Here is an 18,706-nt window from a genome sequence, read left to right on the forward strand (position 1 = left end):
GTGCTATGTGGTGCCTGCAGGCTGCTCTGCACAGCCCTCTCATGGAGCTCGAGCTCATGCACCCCCTCAGACTGTGGTGAGCGGTGTCCTAGGGGTGTTCTGAGCCAGAAGTGCTCTCTTCTGGTGTATATACCTAAGTAAAATATCTGTACATATGAGAATATGTGCACTATCAACTAACTGCACGTGCACAGATCATCTGTATCCATGGCCTCAGAGTGCTGTCACGAAGTGCAACCTTGCAGAATAAGAATGGGTGATTTTTATGCTGAATTTCCTTGTTCAGATCCTTACCTGATGTAAGAAGATGATAATGTATGTGCAGAGATCTGTTGGACTGCACGTGTACCGTGCGGGAGTCAAATCACGTTACTGATGGAAGCAAGAGGGAGCTGGTTGCCAGGCTCTGCTTTGAAAGGCTGTGAGAAAGAGCTCTGCTCGTTCACATCCAGCTCTTTGTAACTGTGAAGGGAGTGGATTTTCCTATCAGCTCTCATAGCTAACACGAGCTGTCAGTGTGACGTTTAAAGAGAAGCTGTCACTTTAAACTTCAGAAAAGCACTTTTTCCCCCCCCCCCCCCACTGCTGTTCCTATTACAAATGACACTAACAATTCTATCAGGGTTTCTTTCCTATTATTGCAGTTTGTATGTCTGATCAAACCAACTTCAGTTTCCTTCGCCGCTCATGTTGGTGTTTGCTTTGTGTTCTTGATAACCTGAAGGAGGAAAACCAAAGCATTTGAATACAGGCAGATGATTACAAATCCACCAAATAAGCGTGGAAGGATTAAAGTATCTTGCTACATTAACCTTTATATAAACTCGGGCCTTAATTTAGTAATTGGGGGTATTTGCATATGAATACCTGTCAACTCCTCTGCGTGCGTACATTACATTTTTGTAGTTCAGTAGTTGGACCTCTAAGAGTTGTGAGAGTTAGGATTATTTCCTCTGCTTGTCTGACATTGCAGTGCAGCTTAGCAGCTTTCAACATAAAACGACAAGGAAACAAATTATATTTAATTGCTTTTTAGCCTTTTTTTTCTCCAAATTTAATTTGGAAGTATATTTAATAAACTACATCTATTATTTAGGTTGTTAATCAGTAAGCAGTTTCCCATGCAATACAAGCTTATGGCCTGTGAAGCTGAATGGAAAGCCAAGTGCACGAACACCTGTATTATTCAGTGTAGTCCTATCCATTATGTTGCAGTGTCCACATGCTATCTTGTAGCATGGAATTCAGCTGTTATTTCTGCTTATCTTCCTGCCAGGAGAGATCCTTCTAACAGTATGCATTCCTCTTTCTCATCATCATGCTGATTTTAATGCTCACTTAAAGGAGAGGTAGCGTTGCTTTGCTTGTTTTGGTTTTTGGCTTGTAAATGTCAGTAAATATACATGGGGGGGGGGGGGGAAGAGCACAGCTGTTACAATTTTCCCCTAAATAATTATTTTCCAGTCTAATGATCTTTCCCATAACCATGTGAACGAAAGTTAAACTTCTTTTTTATTTAAAAATAACAGGCAGACTTCAGCTATGCTCCAAGACACGTGTGTCAGCTCTGTACTTTGTATATGTTCTTTTTATGGCTGAGTGCAGTTTGCTGTGCATATAAGAGTAGATCCATGGATGATTAAACACTTGACGTTTTCTCTAACCAGTAATAAACCCATTATGTTTGCATATGCTGATTTGGATTCTATTACATAATGTTAGAATCTGTTCTGCTCGGTTGATCAAAGAAAGGTTCATCTGTCGGTGTTCTTTGAAAATACCACAGCAACCAGATACATATCTTACCCATAAAAACATCTTTTCTTTGGTGAAGTAGTACAGCCAGTCTGAGTCCTCCTTCGGTGGTCCACACCACTGATCTTCAGGGGCATCTGGAGGTGATACAGGGGTTTGGAAGACAGCTGTTGTGAGCCGGCCCAATGCATGCTCTGTGTGTTACATGTAAGACTTGACATAAGAACACACATGAACTCATTTCCACAAGGGCTCAAATGTTGGAATCATCAGGTTCATGTTTTCCACACCGATTCCATTGTAAGTTACTACTTGTGATCTGTGCTGTTGGCATGACCGTGCTCAACGAATTTGGAAATACAGATGGCTTTCACGTTTCCTTGTGCAGTTTTCCTGAAATCTTGGGAAGCTGATCTGTACGTTTGCATTTGGCTCGGTGTTCTGCCCTCTGCAGTGCTAAACCACTTTGACAGGCTCAGATCAGCTGCTTTCATAGAGGTAGCTTTGCCTGTTTGATACAACTTTTACGCTTGTGTCTGTTGGCTGAAGTAAATCTGATAAGTACGTTTTGGCAAGGATCTGAGCTTCTCTTATGTTTGTTCCTTAGGCAACACAAAGATTTGTACTGTGATCCTCTGAAGTAAAGGAGAGGGTTACGCTCATCTTCTCATGACTGACAAATAAGCTGTTATGTGAACTGCTGCTGAATCCATGGGGTTTATGATGAAACCATAAATGAATGTGATGACACTGTCTGTCAGTGTGTCCAGGAACTGCCGTGAGCGCCCTGGGCGCTGACTTTAGCAAGCCACAGAGAAACAGGATAGAGAAGAGCAGGACAAGCAAAAGCAGGGCTTGTGGGTCCAGATCTTAACATCTGAACAGCTTCGTCCTTGAAATCAGTTGTTTGCAGATGTCTACACATCCTGCCAAAAAGCAGTGGCGTGGACGAGATGTGGTGGTGAAGCGAGGGATATTCTTCTCTCTCTTAGAAAAGTCTGGTAAAGAGACGTGATCAGATTTCGCTCTGAGTTGAATATCTGATTGCAGCTCTGTGTGTTCCATTTGATAATTCATGGGTGATGTGTTTGTGTCGACTGAAAACGGGGTCACAAAAACACCAAAAAAAGATGACTTTTTTAAAATCATGGAATCTGTTGCAAATTCCTCTCTGAGAACTGAAGGCAAGGCTGCATGCTGTTCACAGGACTGTGTTCAGCCAATGAATCAAAGCACTGAAAATTAAAGGATTTGTCAGCGCCACACAAGCATTCTGGGTACTTCTTCACTTATTAAGTTATTTTATAAAATAACACAAACTCAAGTTTACCTGCACTTCAGCTACAACAACCCCAGGCGACGCTACAGGCTTGGGGCAGTGTGGCTGGAGGACTGCGTAGAGGAAATGGACCTGGGGGTATTGATTGATGCTCGGCTCAACATGAGCCGACAGTGTGCCCAGGTGGCCAAGAAGGCCAATGGCATCCTGGCTTGCATCAGAAACAGTGTTGCAAGCAGGAGCAGAGAGGTGATTGTTCCCCTGTATTCAGCACTAATGAGACCGCACCTCTACTGTGTCCAGTTTTGGGCCCCTCACTGCAAGAAGGATATTGAGGCCCTGGAACGTGTTCAAAGGAGGGCAGCAAAGCTGGTGAGGGGTCTGGAACACAGGCCATATGAGGAGAGGCTGAAGGAGCTGGGAATGTTCAGCCTGGAGAAGAGGAGGCTCAGGGGAGACCTCACTGCTCTCTATAGCTTCCTGAAGGGAGGTTGTAGTGAGCTGGGGGTCGGCCTCTTCTCTCATGTCATCAGTGATAGGACCAGGGGGAATGGCTTCAAGCTACGGCAGGGGAGATTCAGGCTGGACATGAGGAAGTATTACTTTTCAGAAAGGGTGGTCAGGCACTGGAATGGATGCCCAGGGAGGTGGTGGAGTCACCAACCCTGGGGGGGTTCAAGGAAGGGCTGGATTTTGTGTTGAGGGACATGGTTTAGTGGGAGCTATTGGGAATAGGTGAACGGTTGGACTAGATGATTTTTTAGGTCTTTTCCAACCTTGGTGATTCTATGATTCTATGATTCTAAGTTTAATAAATGAGAAAACTTCCATGTCTGCTTAATAACAATAACTGCCTGTCTTCACAGGCGTGCATATGTGCAGGTGGGTGGAAAAATGATCAGCAGTCACCGTGTTGTACTCCTTGTATGGCACCGGTGCATGTAACTCACGGGGCTTCTGATCTGACCATGTGTGTGGCTGATGTGGGAGGCACAGCCAGCCCTGCACTGCACTCACCTCTGCCACATCCCGTTGCCACCTACATGGTCCGTGCTCCAGCTGTGCACGACCTGCTTGTGGCAGATATCCCTAGAATCACATAATGATGGCGAGAGTTCACAATCTCATGTCTGTCCTGGGCTGCACGCAGACTGCAGGTTGGACATGATTGCTATAAACCTTCCTGAAATGAGATCTTGATTTGTTTTTAAACTGCTTCTCAGAGTCATTACTGTGACCTTTTGGGTGAGTTGTTATTAGTGGATCGTCTAGCTATCTCTGTCTCCTTTAGCATGTACTCTTTATTTTAATTTTAGTTGAACTGGATCAAAAGCTCATATATACCAGATATAGTAGAATCATAGAATGGCCTGGGTTGAAAAGGACCACGATGATCATCGAGTTTCAACCTCCTGCTTTGTGCAGGATCGCCAACCAACAGACCAGGCTGCCCAGAGCCACATCCAGCCTGGCCCTGAATGCCTCCAGGGATGGGGCATCCACAACCTAGTAGGTAAGGTTTACAATGCAACTCATCCAAGAAGCTTTTAGAAGTTCTGTTGATGTTAAGAGGAACAGGTCAGCAACTGCAGTGAGTGCCAGCGCCAGGACCCGTTTCTGACTCCCATTCTGTGTCTAAAACCCATTCCAGCTCAGCACGGAGGGCTGTGCTGCATCACAGAGGGTCTGCAGCAGGACCTTGTAGCTGCTGGCTTGTACAACGAGGGTAATGGCTTGTGCTGACTGCAAATACCATGGACGTTAAGCTTGTGGAGTGCTTTGGTCCTTGAATGGAAGGAGCTGTATTTACTTAAAGACAAAAAAAGCTATTTAGGAAATGCAATGGATTTCACAGTTTTGTAAATTTAAGTCGATCTTCTGTCTTGTAAGCAGAGTGGAGCTTTGCAGAAGTGACTATTTCTGGCATTCTCAAGTGGAAGCTTTACAGTGTGGCTTGTCTAGAAATTGGCCTTGTAAAACAATTAAGCAATCAAATAAAGCTCTGTGGTGAATTCTGGCGGTGAGTCCCTGGCTGGGTGCCATGGGAATGTCAAGTGGAATTAGTACTTTAGCACTCTTGGTTTTCAGCATCTTTGTTCTCAAAAATTAAGCCAGCTGTCCTGGTGTAGAACTTCATTTTAGGCTCTGTCTGCATCGGGGCTGCCTTGGATTTGGGAAGAGAATTCCCCGTGCATCATCCTGGAGACACCACTAAGAGCAAGAAGGTAGGGAGGGTTGGGGTAATGCTGGAGGGGCAGTTTGCTAACTTGGAAAATAAGCCTTGTTTTAGAGAATTTGTTATTGATAAGCCTGTTATTTTGTAAGGTTGTAAGGAGTAATCTTCACATTGAGACTGACACCTCTTAATTACTGCCAGGGCAGTGCCTGCAGAGGCAGCTCTGTGCAGGCATCCCTCAGCTGGGCAGGAAGCTGACACGGGGCTCTCTGGAGGCATTTGCTGGTCATCTTCCCAGCTTCAAGTGCTGCTCTGTGGCAGCTGTTTAACAAGGAAGTGAAATACTGAGGAAGAATGAGAATAAAAACAAATTAGCCAGTGTTAGAAGTTAATTCCAGCAAATCATTTGGCTTGCTTTTGGATTAAAGAACACTGGCTCTTTGTGTGAAGAGGGCAAGGATGGAAAGGAAGTGCCCCTTTCTTTTGTAAACTCTTAATTTGAAAAAAATCACGTATTTCTGCTGCCATGGAAATAGGCCCTGGTATGTATGGCTCAGTTAAACTTTGTGGGCCGAATTAAAAAGGAAAACTAAACCCCAGTGTACTGAGTGCTTCATGGCACCTGATCTTCCTGCTCACAGTGTAACAGCAGTTTTCACCTCTCATGCTCTGACACCCAGCAGAGCTGTCTTGGGAGATGTTTACAGATGGGTTTCCTTGGTGCTTGATCACAAATTTGTAACGATATGCTGTGGAACTGGAATTCAAACTCATTCTCGGCTTCTTTGTTGCTTCTGTCTCCCTATACATCTCTATAAGTAGAGCAGAAGTGTTAGGGGTGTGTTTAGCAGCATTGCTGACTAGTTTTCCCTTCCAGAGCTTGAATTTTGGCCACTGAAGTGTCAGAATAAATACTTTATCTACTGCTTCTGCAGCGCTTCTCTGTTCATGCCTGGTGCTTTGCCAAAGGGGAACAGAGATATTGACTCAAGCATTTGCAATTTGTTGTTTTATTCTATTAAGATGTTAATCTGATTCCACTCAGTTACTTTGAGTTGTGTGGTGATAAGCAGTGCATTTTGTGCTTACACCAGCTGAAGGGTTGGGAAGAGCAGTGCTATTGCTTTGGTCCGTTTTGCTGGGCACTGTGCTCCTCTCTGAGCCACTGGGCACAGTGGGGGTGTTGCACTGCAGCATTGCACTGTCACCATGGAGATCAGGGGTACAGTTCAAGCAGTGTTTTAGAAAGCCCCAGTTAACTTCTAGTTCTTCCCCACCCAAGTTCATGTTGTGTTCTTACTCCTAGGTTTATGTAGTTCTTGAGTCTTGAGAGATAGGGGAAAGCCATATTTTTGGTGGCTGATTGGTTATAATCCTTCATGCATACTGAGGAGACTTCATTCTAACCATGCCTTCATGATAGCATGCTCGTGCTGTTTCCTGTTAAGGTCAGAGTCCAAATCTTTGCATGAAAGCATTCACCAAACAAATCACTTCTTTTCTTGGAAGGTATTTATGGTGGGAATCCAAGTTGGCTCCAGGTAAGAGCAGTCCTTAACACAGGGTTTATTTTCCTTTAGTGACAGACTAGGATGGGATCACTGCTTCTCATTAACATTGTTAAATCCTTGTGTTTTTTCCTCTGACAAGTCTCTTTGCTTGTGTCAAGTAGTGCATAGCAAAAATATGAACTTAAAGGCTTTATTTCTATGCAAGAAAGAACAGAACAGTGACGTATCTACCAACAAGCTTACTTAGGTTATAGAAAGCGTTCCTTTCTGTCAGCATGCTCAGGGGTTTTTGCATACAGGTATGTGTTTCCTTAGACAAGAAAGCAAGGGAATGATGTATCTGCTTGAGTTGTACGACAGTTAGAAACAGTTACTACATTTTGAGATAAGTGGCTGTTGCTCAGTGAGTTGTTTATGGATGGTTCTGCATCCTGACCAGAGCTTCACGTTCTTTCAGCTTTATCAGAGCAAAGTGGGTTCCAAGTCAGAATATGTAACCATGTGTAAAACATTGCCTTCTCCTGCCTAAGTGTGGAGTGGTAGCTTTGATTTATTTGAAAAACTTTATGTTCTTATTCCAGTGAATCAATTGTGAGTAACAGGTATCTTCCCCCTAAGGGTTAATTAAAATGGGAAGGAAAAAAAGCAACAAAGTGACACCCAGATGTGAAAGTAAAAGCTGCTTTAATCAGCAGTATGACAGATAGACCTGCAAGTCGTATCTGCAGGACTCATGGCTGCTCCCAGAAGCTGATGGACGTGATAGATGAGTGAGCAAAGAACTGCTCTTTCTGGTTGTATGGGGGTTTGATGCAGGGCCTCCACCTGAGTGCTGGGCGCTGCTTTGCACACAGCAGTGAGTGAGACAGCAGTGCTGTGCCAGGGGAAGTGCTGCTATTGGCACTTGGCAGCGAGGGCAGCTGGAGCACAGGGCAGCTGATCCTTATTGCTGGGTAGATCTGTGTTAAAAGGAAGAGGTGGGCCTCTCGTTTTTGTCTTCTAGTTCTGGCTTTAAGGGCATTGTGTTTCTTCATTACAGCTTTTCAGTGCAGTTAAACTGGATCATGTTTGTTGGGATATGGTAACAAAGAAGAGGTCTGTTTGTTAGCAATACAGCAACACATCAAATTCTGTTTGCTTGGCTGTAAAATCACTTGTGGAAACCACTTGGAGATGCATGAGGGTGAGGGACAGTTTGATTGTAAAAACTCCGATCCCATCGTTTATTAAAAGAAACGCGACTTTCTGGTTCTGTTTCATTAATTATATAAGATTCAAGAGCATGTGGCATAACTTAGCTCTAGTGACACTGAACTGCATTGGTATCCTTCTCTCAAAATCAAATTAACAAGCTGACTTTATGATTTGACTGTAATTTCATTCCAAAGAGTGCCAACTAACATCAGATATTCTTGAGCTCCTTGTTGCTTCATGGGAAGTGACCAGCGTTGGGAAGTCAGTAGCTTTCACTGAACAGCTTCATAAGTCAATTAACTGAAAGCTGCAGGAATGCATTTTGAAGCCTTGAACTGTGAACTTTTGGCAGTTAAAGTTAATTTCTATTTCACTTCCTATGCAAGGGTTAATCTTTGTTCTGTGTTAGTCTTCATGGCAGGCTCTATGCAGAAGTCTCTCTTCAGACTGCAGACAGCCTGGGGAGATGTCGGATCTCCTGAGTGACAGCCCTGAGTCAGCTCTTGAAACTGTTGAAGTGAGGATATTTTCTCACATACTCTTCTTCCCCAGGTGAAATAAAGGCCTGTGAAGTCTACCAGTAGATTCTCCAGTGACAGTTCCTAGCCCTTTAGTTCCAAAGCACTAATTAACCACCGTTACGTGCTCAGAGCTGTGGTGCGTTGTCTTTGTGAATGGCAGGAGAGCAAATAGGCCCTTCAGTGGGTGTTGGTTAGCAGGGAGCCAGCATAAAACATTGGAAGATCTTGTGTAGCACCTTGGTGTGGCAGCTGGGGCACTGCTGAACCCTCAGTGCAAACAGCAGTGCACTGATTGCAAGTTGGATGGTGAACAGTTTGGGTTTTGTGCGCTACAGGTATGAAAGAGCAGCAGTGTGTGTTCAGAGTTGCTCATACTGGGTGAGCTGTGAGAGATGAAGTACAAACTGGTCATGGTGGCAATCTCCAAGAATATGAAATTTGTTAATGATTGGGAATTTGACTTTGACATGGGCATTTCTCTGAGGCTGTTGCATGTTTCATGGCAGCTGTGAGGCTGCTTTTATGTGATGCGTTCTAAAATTAATGCATGATAAAGCTTCACACTTTTTGGGCAGGATTTTAGAAGCAGAAAATTGATGTTTAAGGATGACTTGTCACTTTTAGTGAGCAGAATGTGCCAAAGATGCACTCCTCCAATGCAAATAATTCCCTTTGTTGTCCGGGCAGTTTCCAGCACCGCACCCTCGTGCTGAATCACAGTGATCTTCTTGTCACCATTCTGTTGGGAGACTCAATACAGCAGTAGACCAGTTCTGTTCTTAACATAGATGCTATGGTAATGCCCTTATCTGTGAGCACACCGTGAAGAAAATGTATGAATTCACTCATTATGAGTTTCTGTAATATGGCAGGTGCTGCTCATCGCTTGTGGGGGAAGAGGTGAGTAAAGAGCAGCTCCACTTATGGGGAAGTGGAGCAACAGGTGCAGCTTTTCAGCAACGTTGAAAGGTCTGCACTGCTGTGGGGCTGCACCTCTCAAATGCTGATGTTAGTAATGGATATGCAATGTGGATACTCTGCTCCAGGGAACGAAGAAAGCACAGCTCTCTTAATGTGATCATTTGTTGAGATGTTTTGCCTGTGCTACAAGTCCAAGCTGAAATGGAATCTGGGAGCTAGCAATGGGATGTTTGCTCTACATTCAGACTTCCTTTGTTAAGCTAATTGTTGTATTCTATGCAGTTAGCATTAAGGGCTTTCCTTATAAATTCACATTCATTTTCTGCAGGAAGTGAAATATGTTCTGGGTGGATATCATCTACAAAAGCTGTATCACTGCTGCAGGATATTTCCTAGAGAGCATTTCCTTTTAAATACCTTCAGTATCTTTTTATTTGGACACGCCAACATCCCTTCTCCAGAAGTTCACAAGGGGTGATTTACCAGACGTGAGCTACGTTAGACTTCCTTGCACAGTGCTGGATCAGAGAATTTCAGTTGCAGAAGCTGGAGATCCATATAGCTTTCCATAATGGCAAACTTGGGACTGAGTGTTTATAGGGCATTGTGGGAAGGTGGCACCTTCCCAAACACCAACTCGTTGTCTTGCCTGAGTGCTGTTTTGCATTACACTCCTATAAATTGCAGGGCTGCTGTCGAGAAACTACCATTAAGTACAGCCACTGTGTGCAGTTGTCACCGTGCCTTTTAAGTTCATAGGGTAAGCTCTGTACTGTTGCTGTTTCCTTTACATAATGTGACTTTCATAATGTTGTGAAAGTGAATAGGATCCATTTACATTTTAATACACAGGTCTCATCCTGCAACAAGTGAGCGCAGTGAGAGCTTGCAGTGCCCTTCTGCACAAACTGATTCCGTTCCTCACACGCCGTGTCCTCTCCAGTGCAGCCATTTCGTTCAGCTTACGCCGTGTGTCCCTGGCTCCCCTCCGGCTGCGATCCTGTTACCCCATGACACTTGTGTTTTCCTTGGACAGTTGCTCCTGGCTGCTGCCATGCCCGACCCAGACATTCTGTCCTTTCTGCTGCTTCAGTTGTTCGCTGTTTTGAAGCCAGAGAAAGTCTCTGTGAACTCTGACACGCGGGCTAGATAGCGCTGATGCAGTGTGAAAAGAGTAAACAACATAGGAGAAATAGATAACTGTCCTAGAGTTGTGCTTGGCACTGCTGAGGCAGTTACCTCGTGTGGCACCTAACAAAGGACAGGGGCTCATTCTGAGTGCTGCCAGTGCACAGAAATAGCTGCTGCTCTGTGCCACAAGCAATGGGACATGGAAAGCTGAGCTGCAGCCTTCTGCTTGCTTTTTTCCGTTTGCATTCCACAGTGCTTTCCAGTAACTTATTTGGACCTGAGGAGAAGTACCATTGTAGTTTCCTTGCTGGGCAACTGTAGCTGAATTTTTTTTTCCTTTGGCTAATCCAGCAGATTAGTCTTGTTTGTTTTCAGTGTGATTGGGTGAGGGGTGATGAAATTCACCTCCCTTGGACTAAACTATTTCATGTTGAGAACAGGATCAACATGCATGAGTCTCTGAAGATTGGTTTTGTGTTCTACAATCTCCCTTGGACTAGATGATCTTAGCATATCCCATCCCAGACAGAAGTGCTAAGGAAAAAGATTTGGTGCTTAAATTGCCAATCAGTTAGCAATTAGTTATGTAAACACAGCAGTTATCACCTAGATTGAGATATATGAAGGTATGTAATTGTGCCGTATGAAATCCTACCTTGAAAAACAGAAGGCATCTAAGAACTGTTAAGGATTTGACTGCTGCTTAAAGTACAGCCTTGAATGTGTATAGGAGAGATAAAATTGCTTCACTTGTGCTTCTTTTTATTCACAGAAAAATGATGAAAATGGGAATTGCTCTGGAGAAGGCATTGAGTTTCCAACAACCAACTTGTATGAGCTAGAGAGCAGAGTTCTAACAGATCACTGGTCCATACCCTATAAGCGGGAGGAATCTCTGGGCAAGTGCCTGATTGCATCCACATATCTAGCAAGACTGGGTAAGTTCTACAATTACAAAGATTATCTGTTCATAAGATTTCAGAGGCATGTAGTGGGCAACTAAACCTCTTGTATTAGTTTTGCAGCTGTTTACTTAGCACTCTGCAGATTGATCACGTCTCTGTGAAAGTGAATTATTACCAATGAATTATTCTACCTAATGCTATAATAGGAGTGTTGTTCTCTTTTTTTTCTAAAGTAATTTGTTTACTTAAGCTCTTTTTCTTAAAAAAAAAAAAAAAGAAAAGAAACAAGAAAAGCACATGTTTCTTTATGTTCTAATGACTGTAGGAGTTGCTGTTTTTTCAGAGCCGAATTACTGACTCGTTTTTCATTGTGCTGGTTATTTTCCATTTGTGGAAAAACAAGCTGTCATCTAAATCCGTGCTGTACCAGCCTTGTGTAACTGGTTGTTTTTTGCTAGTGAAATGCTCAGACTGCTTTAGAATTAACAATTTGACTGTTCTGTGTTCAGGAATTGGGCTGTATTTAATACTTGGGCCATGGTTAAGCTTGTTGGAGAGGCATCGTGCCCAGCTCCTGGCAGAGTGAGAATGCAGGTAGTTTTTCCATCTTGCCCAATAGCAGCCAAAAGAGAGGTAATAAGATGTGGAGGCTGTTGGTGGTTCTGGTTTGTGTTTTTTTTAACTTGCATTAAAAGACCATGAGTAGGTTTGGTTTTGGTGGGGCAAGTGTAGCCCCAATAGGGATCTGAAGTTAGTTATAAATTTGGAAGGGAGAAATGCATGTTTTACTCGTGTGCTTGAAGAAGTTGTAGAAGATGAACCAGTTGGAAGCATCATAGTTCTAAAAGGAAAGTTCTTTTGATACACTCTTCTGCGACTGAAAAAGCACAGTGTTTAATAATGCATGAATACCAGCACTTCTACTGGTGCTTTTCCTTGATGTACTCAAAAACTGAGACTGGGCTTCCTAAGGTAAACTTAAAGCATGTGCACTCTTTCCTTTCTGCGAAGGTCTTTCTGATTCTGATGAGAATTGCAAGAGATTTATGGACAGATGCATGCCTGAAGCATTTAAAAAGGTAAGTAGGTGCAGTGTGCTAATTCCTTGTTCACGTTTGAGTTGTTCATGGTGAAAGTATTGTCTTGCAACCCAGACTTCAGAAACTGGAACCAGTGTGTGTTCTTAGGTTAAAATCATACTCTTAAGTTGCAGTTCTGCAACTCTTGAACATGTATTTATTGTTTTTTCCTCCTTTTCTACTGTAATGAAGAGCTCTATAGCAATTGGTGAAGCCTAAGGGCAGGTTTAAAGATAGTTACATACATCCTTTAGTTCAGGATCAGCTTTCCTTTACTCTATTCTTTTTGCTGCTTCTTTGAAGGATTGCAGCATTCTTACTTCTTTTCACCTCGATTCTTGCCTAACCTGCTTATCTGGCTTTTCTTCTCTTTTATTGTGAATGTTCTTTATGGAGTTTCCCAAACTACTTTTCTTCCTGCTGTTCTGTTTTGGATGCTACCTAAATTTCCTGCCTGGTTTTCAGTCCATATGTATACAAGTGTGTATACACCTTTAAATAAAACTACTTGGTCCTAATCTTAAAATACTGAAATCTAAGTGTATTCAAGGAAGATGAAGATGTAAGGGAAAAAGTATTTGGCTATGAGAGTAATAAACTTGCGTTTTGTTCTTATTTACTCGACCCTGTGTGCACTTGAAATAAAAATGTAGACTGGTTCTCTAGAAGAAAATCCAAGTTCAGAATGTGCTAAGTGAAAATCTGCTGAGTTTTTTGCAAGCTATTTAACCTGATTCTATTGTTTCTTAAAATGGTACAGAACATCATTGTATTTGAAGTACAAAGCTCTTTAAGCAGAAATTAAATAACACATGCAAAGTGAATGCTTTCTGTCCTCTTTAAACAGCTAGATTAGACCACAAAGAGCATGTTTCATTAGAGAAAAGGCAGCAGTAATACCTCTCTGTGTGCTTTGTTTTCCGACAAAAAAGTGTGAGCTGATAAATGGTTATTAGGACTGAACCAGTGCAGCATCATGGAACAAGCACTTGAAGACTTAATAGTCATGTGTTCGTTTTGCAAACAGTTGCATATCAGTTATTCTTTGCAAAGGTTACAATCTTTCCAGTGAGTGGAAATAGAAAACAGTTTGCTTTGATAAGTATTTTTTGTCAGGGACTGACTTAAGGCGTTCTTCAGTTGAATAACCAGTGTAATTAACTCTTGAGCCATTAAGTACAGAAAGAGCATCTGAATAACACAGCAGACAGTGATTATTACTACACTCTGGGGAAACATTTGCTCTGAAAATAATCGGGGTGGGGAAGGCTGAAGAATTTTACCTTTTTTATGTGATTTTGCTCAAACTGGAGAAGAAAAACAAACCAAAAGCCCTGCTGCTTTGTCTTGGTAGTTGCTGACATCCAGCGCTGTTCACAAATGGGGAACTGAAATCCACGAAGGAATATACAACATGCTTATGCTGCTGGTGGACCTGGTTGCAGAAAGAGTAAAGCAAGATCCTATTCCTGTGGGCCTGCTTGGTGTGCTTACAATGGTATTTGTCTTCTAATAACTGTGGTGTTTTAAACCCAGGGATCTGCTTAAGTAATAAGGAAAATGGCTTCAATGTAATTCACTGGCAAGTGTCATCAAAATGTAGAAGTCTTTACTGATGATTGTCTTAAATTGTATCCTGTGTTTTGTATGCAACTTAGGGTATCTGGCATCTGATATTTATTCTCCTACTGCTTTTTCTCCTATTTAAGTTGTAGCATATTGTCTTACAATCTGCAGATATTGTTTACTGCAGGTTTTTAACACCCAATGTGCAATTCAGTATGTGAATGCTATTCAAGTTTTCTGAAAATCTGCTCTCAAAAATACTTCAAAGCTGCTGACACATGGCTGCTAATTTTTGAAAACTGATACTTTATCTCCCCCTTTATATGGATATCTGTCTCGCATGGGTATTGTCTGTACTGAATTGAAACTTCAGAATGCTTTTGAAATCATAGCAAAAGTCATGCTGTTTGTTTCCATGGGTTTTTCTTTCAAGGCATTTAACCCTGACAATGAATATCATTTCAAGAATCGAATGAAGGTTTGCCAGAGAAACTGGGCAGAAGTCTTTGGGGAGGGGAACATGCACGCCGTGTCACCCATATCCACGTTTCAGAAGGTGAGCATGGCCCTAAAGCCTGCTTTTAGGGTTGATGTTTCTCTTCCAGAAGAGACTGGTTAGTACGTATTTATAAAATAAGAACATTTAATTATCATCAAGAATTACAGCAAACAGATGTTGAGTACATATTGGTCTGTAGAACTGGATTTCCTGTTATCTCAGATTCCCCAGTTCTCTATTGGAGCCTGGATCTTGAAACTGGGGTACTTTCTGTGTAAACTATCACAACAATCAAACGGGTAGGTTTGTTGTATCTAAGGACTGGCATCTGCTGAGTATGGAATGACCAAGAGAACTCGAATTCGTGCTTTCCTGACACCCACCTTTAGGGTAACTTTGACAAACACACTGTTAAGGAGCTGGGTTTTTTGGGTTTGTGCTGATTTGTCACAGTTGTTCCAGACAGATGGGTCTTAAAAAGGAGCCTCAGTGTTGTAAATCTTTTCCCCAGGAAACATGTTAGTGGCTGTAGAAAATTCTGTTTGCTGCTTTAGGAAAGGTTATTTAGTAATGTTCCACACTGCTAATGTGCTATAAATATAGCTGCTTGTGAGTCAGCAGCCACAGTGTGTATTGTTACCACAACGCATGGTCAGTCATGTTAGGGAGGATCCAAAAATGGGTGATGCAAATGAGAAGCTCCAACTGCACACTTAGCAAAGGAGCTGTTATAAACACATTTCTGTTTTCTGGGAAATAACAGCATGCATTTCAGGTCTGGGTTTATTGGCTGAATGTATCTATCCAAATGTGTTTCAGAAGACAAATGTTTGGCATTGGTGTTGCATTTGCTAATTTGTTAATATTTTGATCATTTAAGGAACCTCATGGGTGGCTGGTGGATCTGGTAAACAGGGTAGGTAAATAAAAAGCAAGCAGAATTGTTACTTGTTACACAGAATCACAGAATGGCCAGGGTTGGAAGGGACCTCAAGGATCATGAATCTCCAACCCCCCTGCCACATGCGGGGCCACCAACCTCCACATTTAATGCTAAACCAGGCTGCCCAGGGCCCCATCCAGCCTGGCCTTGAACACCTCCAGGGATGGATGGGGCATCCACAACCTCTTTGGGCAGCCTGTTCCAGCACCTCACCACTCTCTGGGTAAAGAATTTCCCCCTGATGTCTGACCTAAATCTCCCCTCCCTCAACTTAAAACCATTTCCCTTTGTCCTACACATATCAAACCTTTTATAGAGTTGATTCCCCTCCCCTCTGTAGGCTCCCTTTAGGTACTGAAAGGCTGCAGTGAGGTCACCCACAGCCTTCTTTTCTCCAGGCTGAACAAGCCCAGCTCCCTCAGCCTGTCCTCATAGGGGAGGTGTCTTCTCCTTGATTTTTCCCTTTTTTCTTCAGAGGGTTATAAACACAAAAAATAGTTTGGGATTTTAATCCTGACTGAATCTAGGAAAGGGCCTTGCTGAACACATCTTGCTGAGTTGCTGCCTTCTCCCTTGAGCATCTTTATCACAGCATGATAACTGTCCCTGGAAGAAATGACAGAACTCAGCTTAGACTTCAGTGACGTTTCCCAGTCGGATGTGTTAGCCATTTCTTTATGTGGTCTGGCTTTCTTCCCTATGTCCCTAGAAACTGAGACAGTTTCTAGCTTGATGTTTAAGCTGTTACCACACATAAATTGCATTGCATTCCCCACTGCATCCCTGAATTCTCGTGAATACCTAAAGCTAGTGTTGGTATGTGATGTTGCATAGTGAGGAATAATTGTTATCCCAGGAACTCTCAATGGAGTATTTTCTATAATAGCATACTTGGAAAATAAAATACTGATTATTTTATTTCAGTTTGCAGAGTTGGGTGGATTTTCAGCAATTCAGTCTAAACTCAATTCAGAAGACATTGAGCTTGGGGTAAGTTCATTATCTGTCAGCAGACTTCTCTCTTTCCATTACTCAACTCATGTAGAACCAATAACACTGCTTTTGGCAGCATTCTTGCCTTTGCTTTGGTACTGGAGCAATAGTGAGAGCCCTGGAGAAATGCTGTCAGACTGGAGATCAGATGAGGTTGTACGTGACAGTCCTGACTGAAGAGATCTTTTGAGTCTTCAGAGAAAGAAGAGAATGACTAGTGTACCTTTCTGTCTGATTTTCAGCCTCACAGACATCAGTCAGTCTAGTTTCACTGTGTATTTACCAGTAGATCACTGGTTTTGTTTCCTTCAGATCTAGCTGCATTTAGCAGGAAGTGACTTAACTCCTGTCATTCATTATAGAAATTAAGAAAGAAGTTCCTAGGAAGACAATTACTGTTTAATCCTAAGTAGTCCTTCAACAGCTGTGTTCAAAAACTGACTGATTTAGCAGTTCTGAACTAATTTTTGGTGGCCAAGCCAAACTTCTTTGGTTTTAGTTTCCTTACCTATATTCAGGAGACTTTGTATCTTCTTTCAGGCTGAGATCAAGGTAAAGCTATGTCGTTTAGAATTTTGTCCCCTAGTATAAAATTAACCTGTTTTCAATAAACTGCCAGAATTCAGCATTTCTTTGAGTATTGATACTTGCTGCTTGATGAAAAGACAAACCCACAAATGAGCATGGTAGAGGAATAAGGAAATTCAATTTCAATCCTATAGTGCAATAGAAACTTTGAGTGAAAATTGTTCAGTAACTACTATCTGCTTACTTACGAAAGAAGTCTGGTTCAGCATCACTAAATTCAGGCTTCTGATTGCTGTTGGACTGGACTTCATAATTTTTTGATCCGCTCTTGGAAGAAGCTACTTTTGGTATTCTTTGTTGGCAAATAATTGGCACGTAATTTCTTGATGATGGAGTTTGCTTGAAAATCATAGAATGTCTGTAATGGAAGGGACCCACAAGGATCATCAAGTCCAACCCTTGACTTCATACAAGACTGCCTAAAAATTAAAACATATCAAAGCAGAAACTGTGTTTACGTGATAGGTACCAAACTCAAGGCCAGATTCTTCTCAAATGCAAGGGAGTGATTTTGGGTTGTAACAGTGAAAGAGAATATGACTGTACAGACTAACGCTTTGGTAGAAAATGTCTCAAAAAAATTCTTTCTGAAGCATGCAACTGCCAAGGAGTTATTGTATGATGTATCTAAAATCACAAGGTAAATCCAGGGGAGCAGATAACTTCTCAAGAAAGAACATTTCAGATGCTCTTCAATGTGTCGGAGTGGATGATCATCAACTCACACAGCTTTTCTGACAACTGGAATGACTTTCTGCATTTTCCTTCTCAACTTTCAGTGGGGCTGAGGAGAGTAGAGTTATTTGAACTCTCTCTGATGTGTTCTGTCTTAATCCTGGACCTGTTTGCAGAGTATAGATGTAACAAAACCCTCCTGTTTCAGATCAGGAAGGATCTCCTCCCCACAAGATAATATTTATTCACCTTCATCTGCCTCTTAAGGTATAGATTGCTAACTCTGAAAAAGCCTTGTAAATGTGCACCCAAATATGTGCTGGTTTTTGTTGTTGTTTTTTTCTAGGCAATCTCTGCATTAGTTCAACCATTTGGAGTTTGTGCAGAATATCTTAACTCTTCTGTAGTACAGGTAAGACATCTTTGTTATGATTTCTTTTCAGCAAAAAGTAAAGCCTTATGAAATGTGACTGTAGTCATTTGCTCAAATTTAGATGGGTCTCTTCATGATACAATAAAAACTTGAGCAGTTCAGTATCAAGAAAATATCTACAGGAGAACCTGCTTTTTTCATCATAGCAATTTGAAAAATAAGAGGAATGAAAGCTGGTTTATAGCTGTGTTACTGTGAACGGGTGACTAACTCTAAAAGCCTTCACAACTCGCACTGCGAGTACAGGAACCATTCTGAGTATCTTGGAGGTGATGAATAGAGGGTTCAGATAATGATCAGGCTCATTTTCCATCCTTAGCTGCTAATCTGCATCTGCAGTGGTGTGAAGCACAGGAACTGCTGCTAGTAAGCTTCCACACTACAAAGCATGCAGAGAAGAGATTTCACTTGATATATGGATTTTTGTTTGTAATTTCTGTTTGTGACAGAGGAGTTCATGGTAGTGAGAGTTTAGACCGGAAAAACTGTGGTGCAAGGTGGGGGGGTGGGTGGGAGAACACAGCACGATCTGTGAAT

General features: G+C 42.2%; 1 protein-coding gene across 4 annotated transcripts in view; it reads left to right on the forward strand.

The window, feature by feature from the left end:
- The window catches only part of USP24 (ubiquitin specific peptidase 24), a 60,539-nt gene that overhangs the window by 925 nt on the left and 40,908 nt on the right, over nt 1-18,706 (forward strand). For 3 of the 4 annotated variants that reach the window (XM_052666028.1, XM_052666030.1, XM_052666031.1), the window contains exons 2-8: nt 11,261-11,426; nt 12,405-12,472; nt 13,827-13,970; nt 14,472-14,594; nt 15,418-15,453; nt 16,405-16,470; nt 18,083-18,148. In XM_052666028.1, the coding sequence (XP_052521988.1) occupies nt 11,261-11,426; nt 12,405-12,472; nt 13,827-13,970; nt 14,472-14,594; nt 15,418-15,453; nt 16,405-16,470; nt 18,083-18,148 (669 nt within the window). Of the gene's footprint in view, nt 1-10,997; nt 11,115-11,260; nt 11,427-12,404; nt 12,473-13,826; nt 13,971-14,471; nt 14,595-15,417; nt 15,454-16,404; nt 16,471-18,082; nt 18,149-18,706 lie in introns of those variants that run through there. The other variant, XM_052666032.1, reaches the window with a different exon arrangement.

Source organism: Tympanuchus pallidicinctus, unplaced genomic scaffold (genome assembly GCF_026119805.1).
Source record: "Tympanuchus pallidicinctus isolate F22 unplaced genomic scaffold, pur_lepc_1.0 scaffold7, whole genome shotgun sequence".
In the NCBI taxonomy this organism is placed as follows: Eukaryota; Metazoa; Chordata; class Aves; order Galliformes; family Phasianidae; genus Tympanuchus; species Tympanuchus pallidicinctus.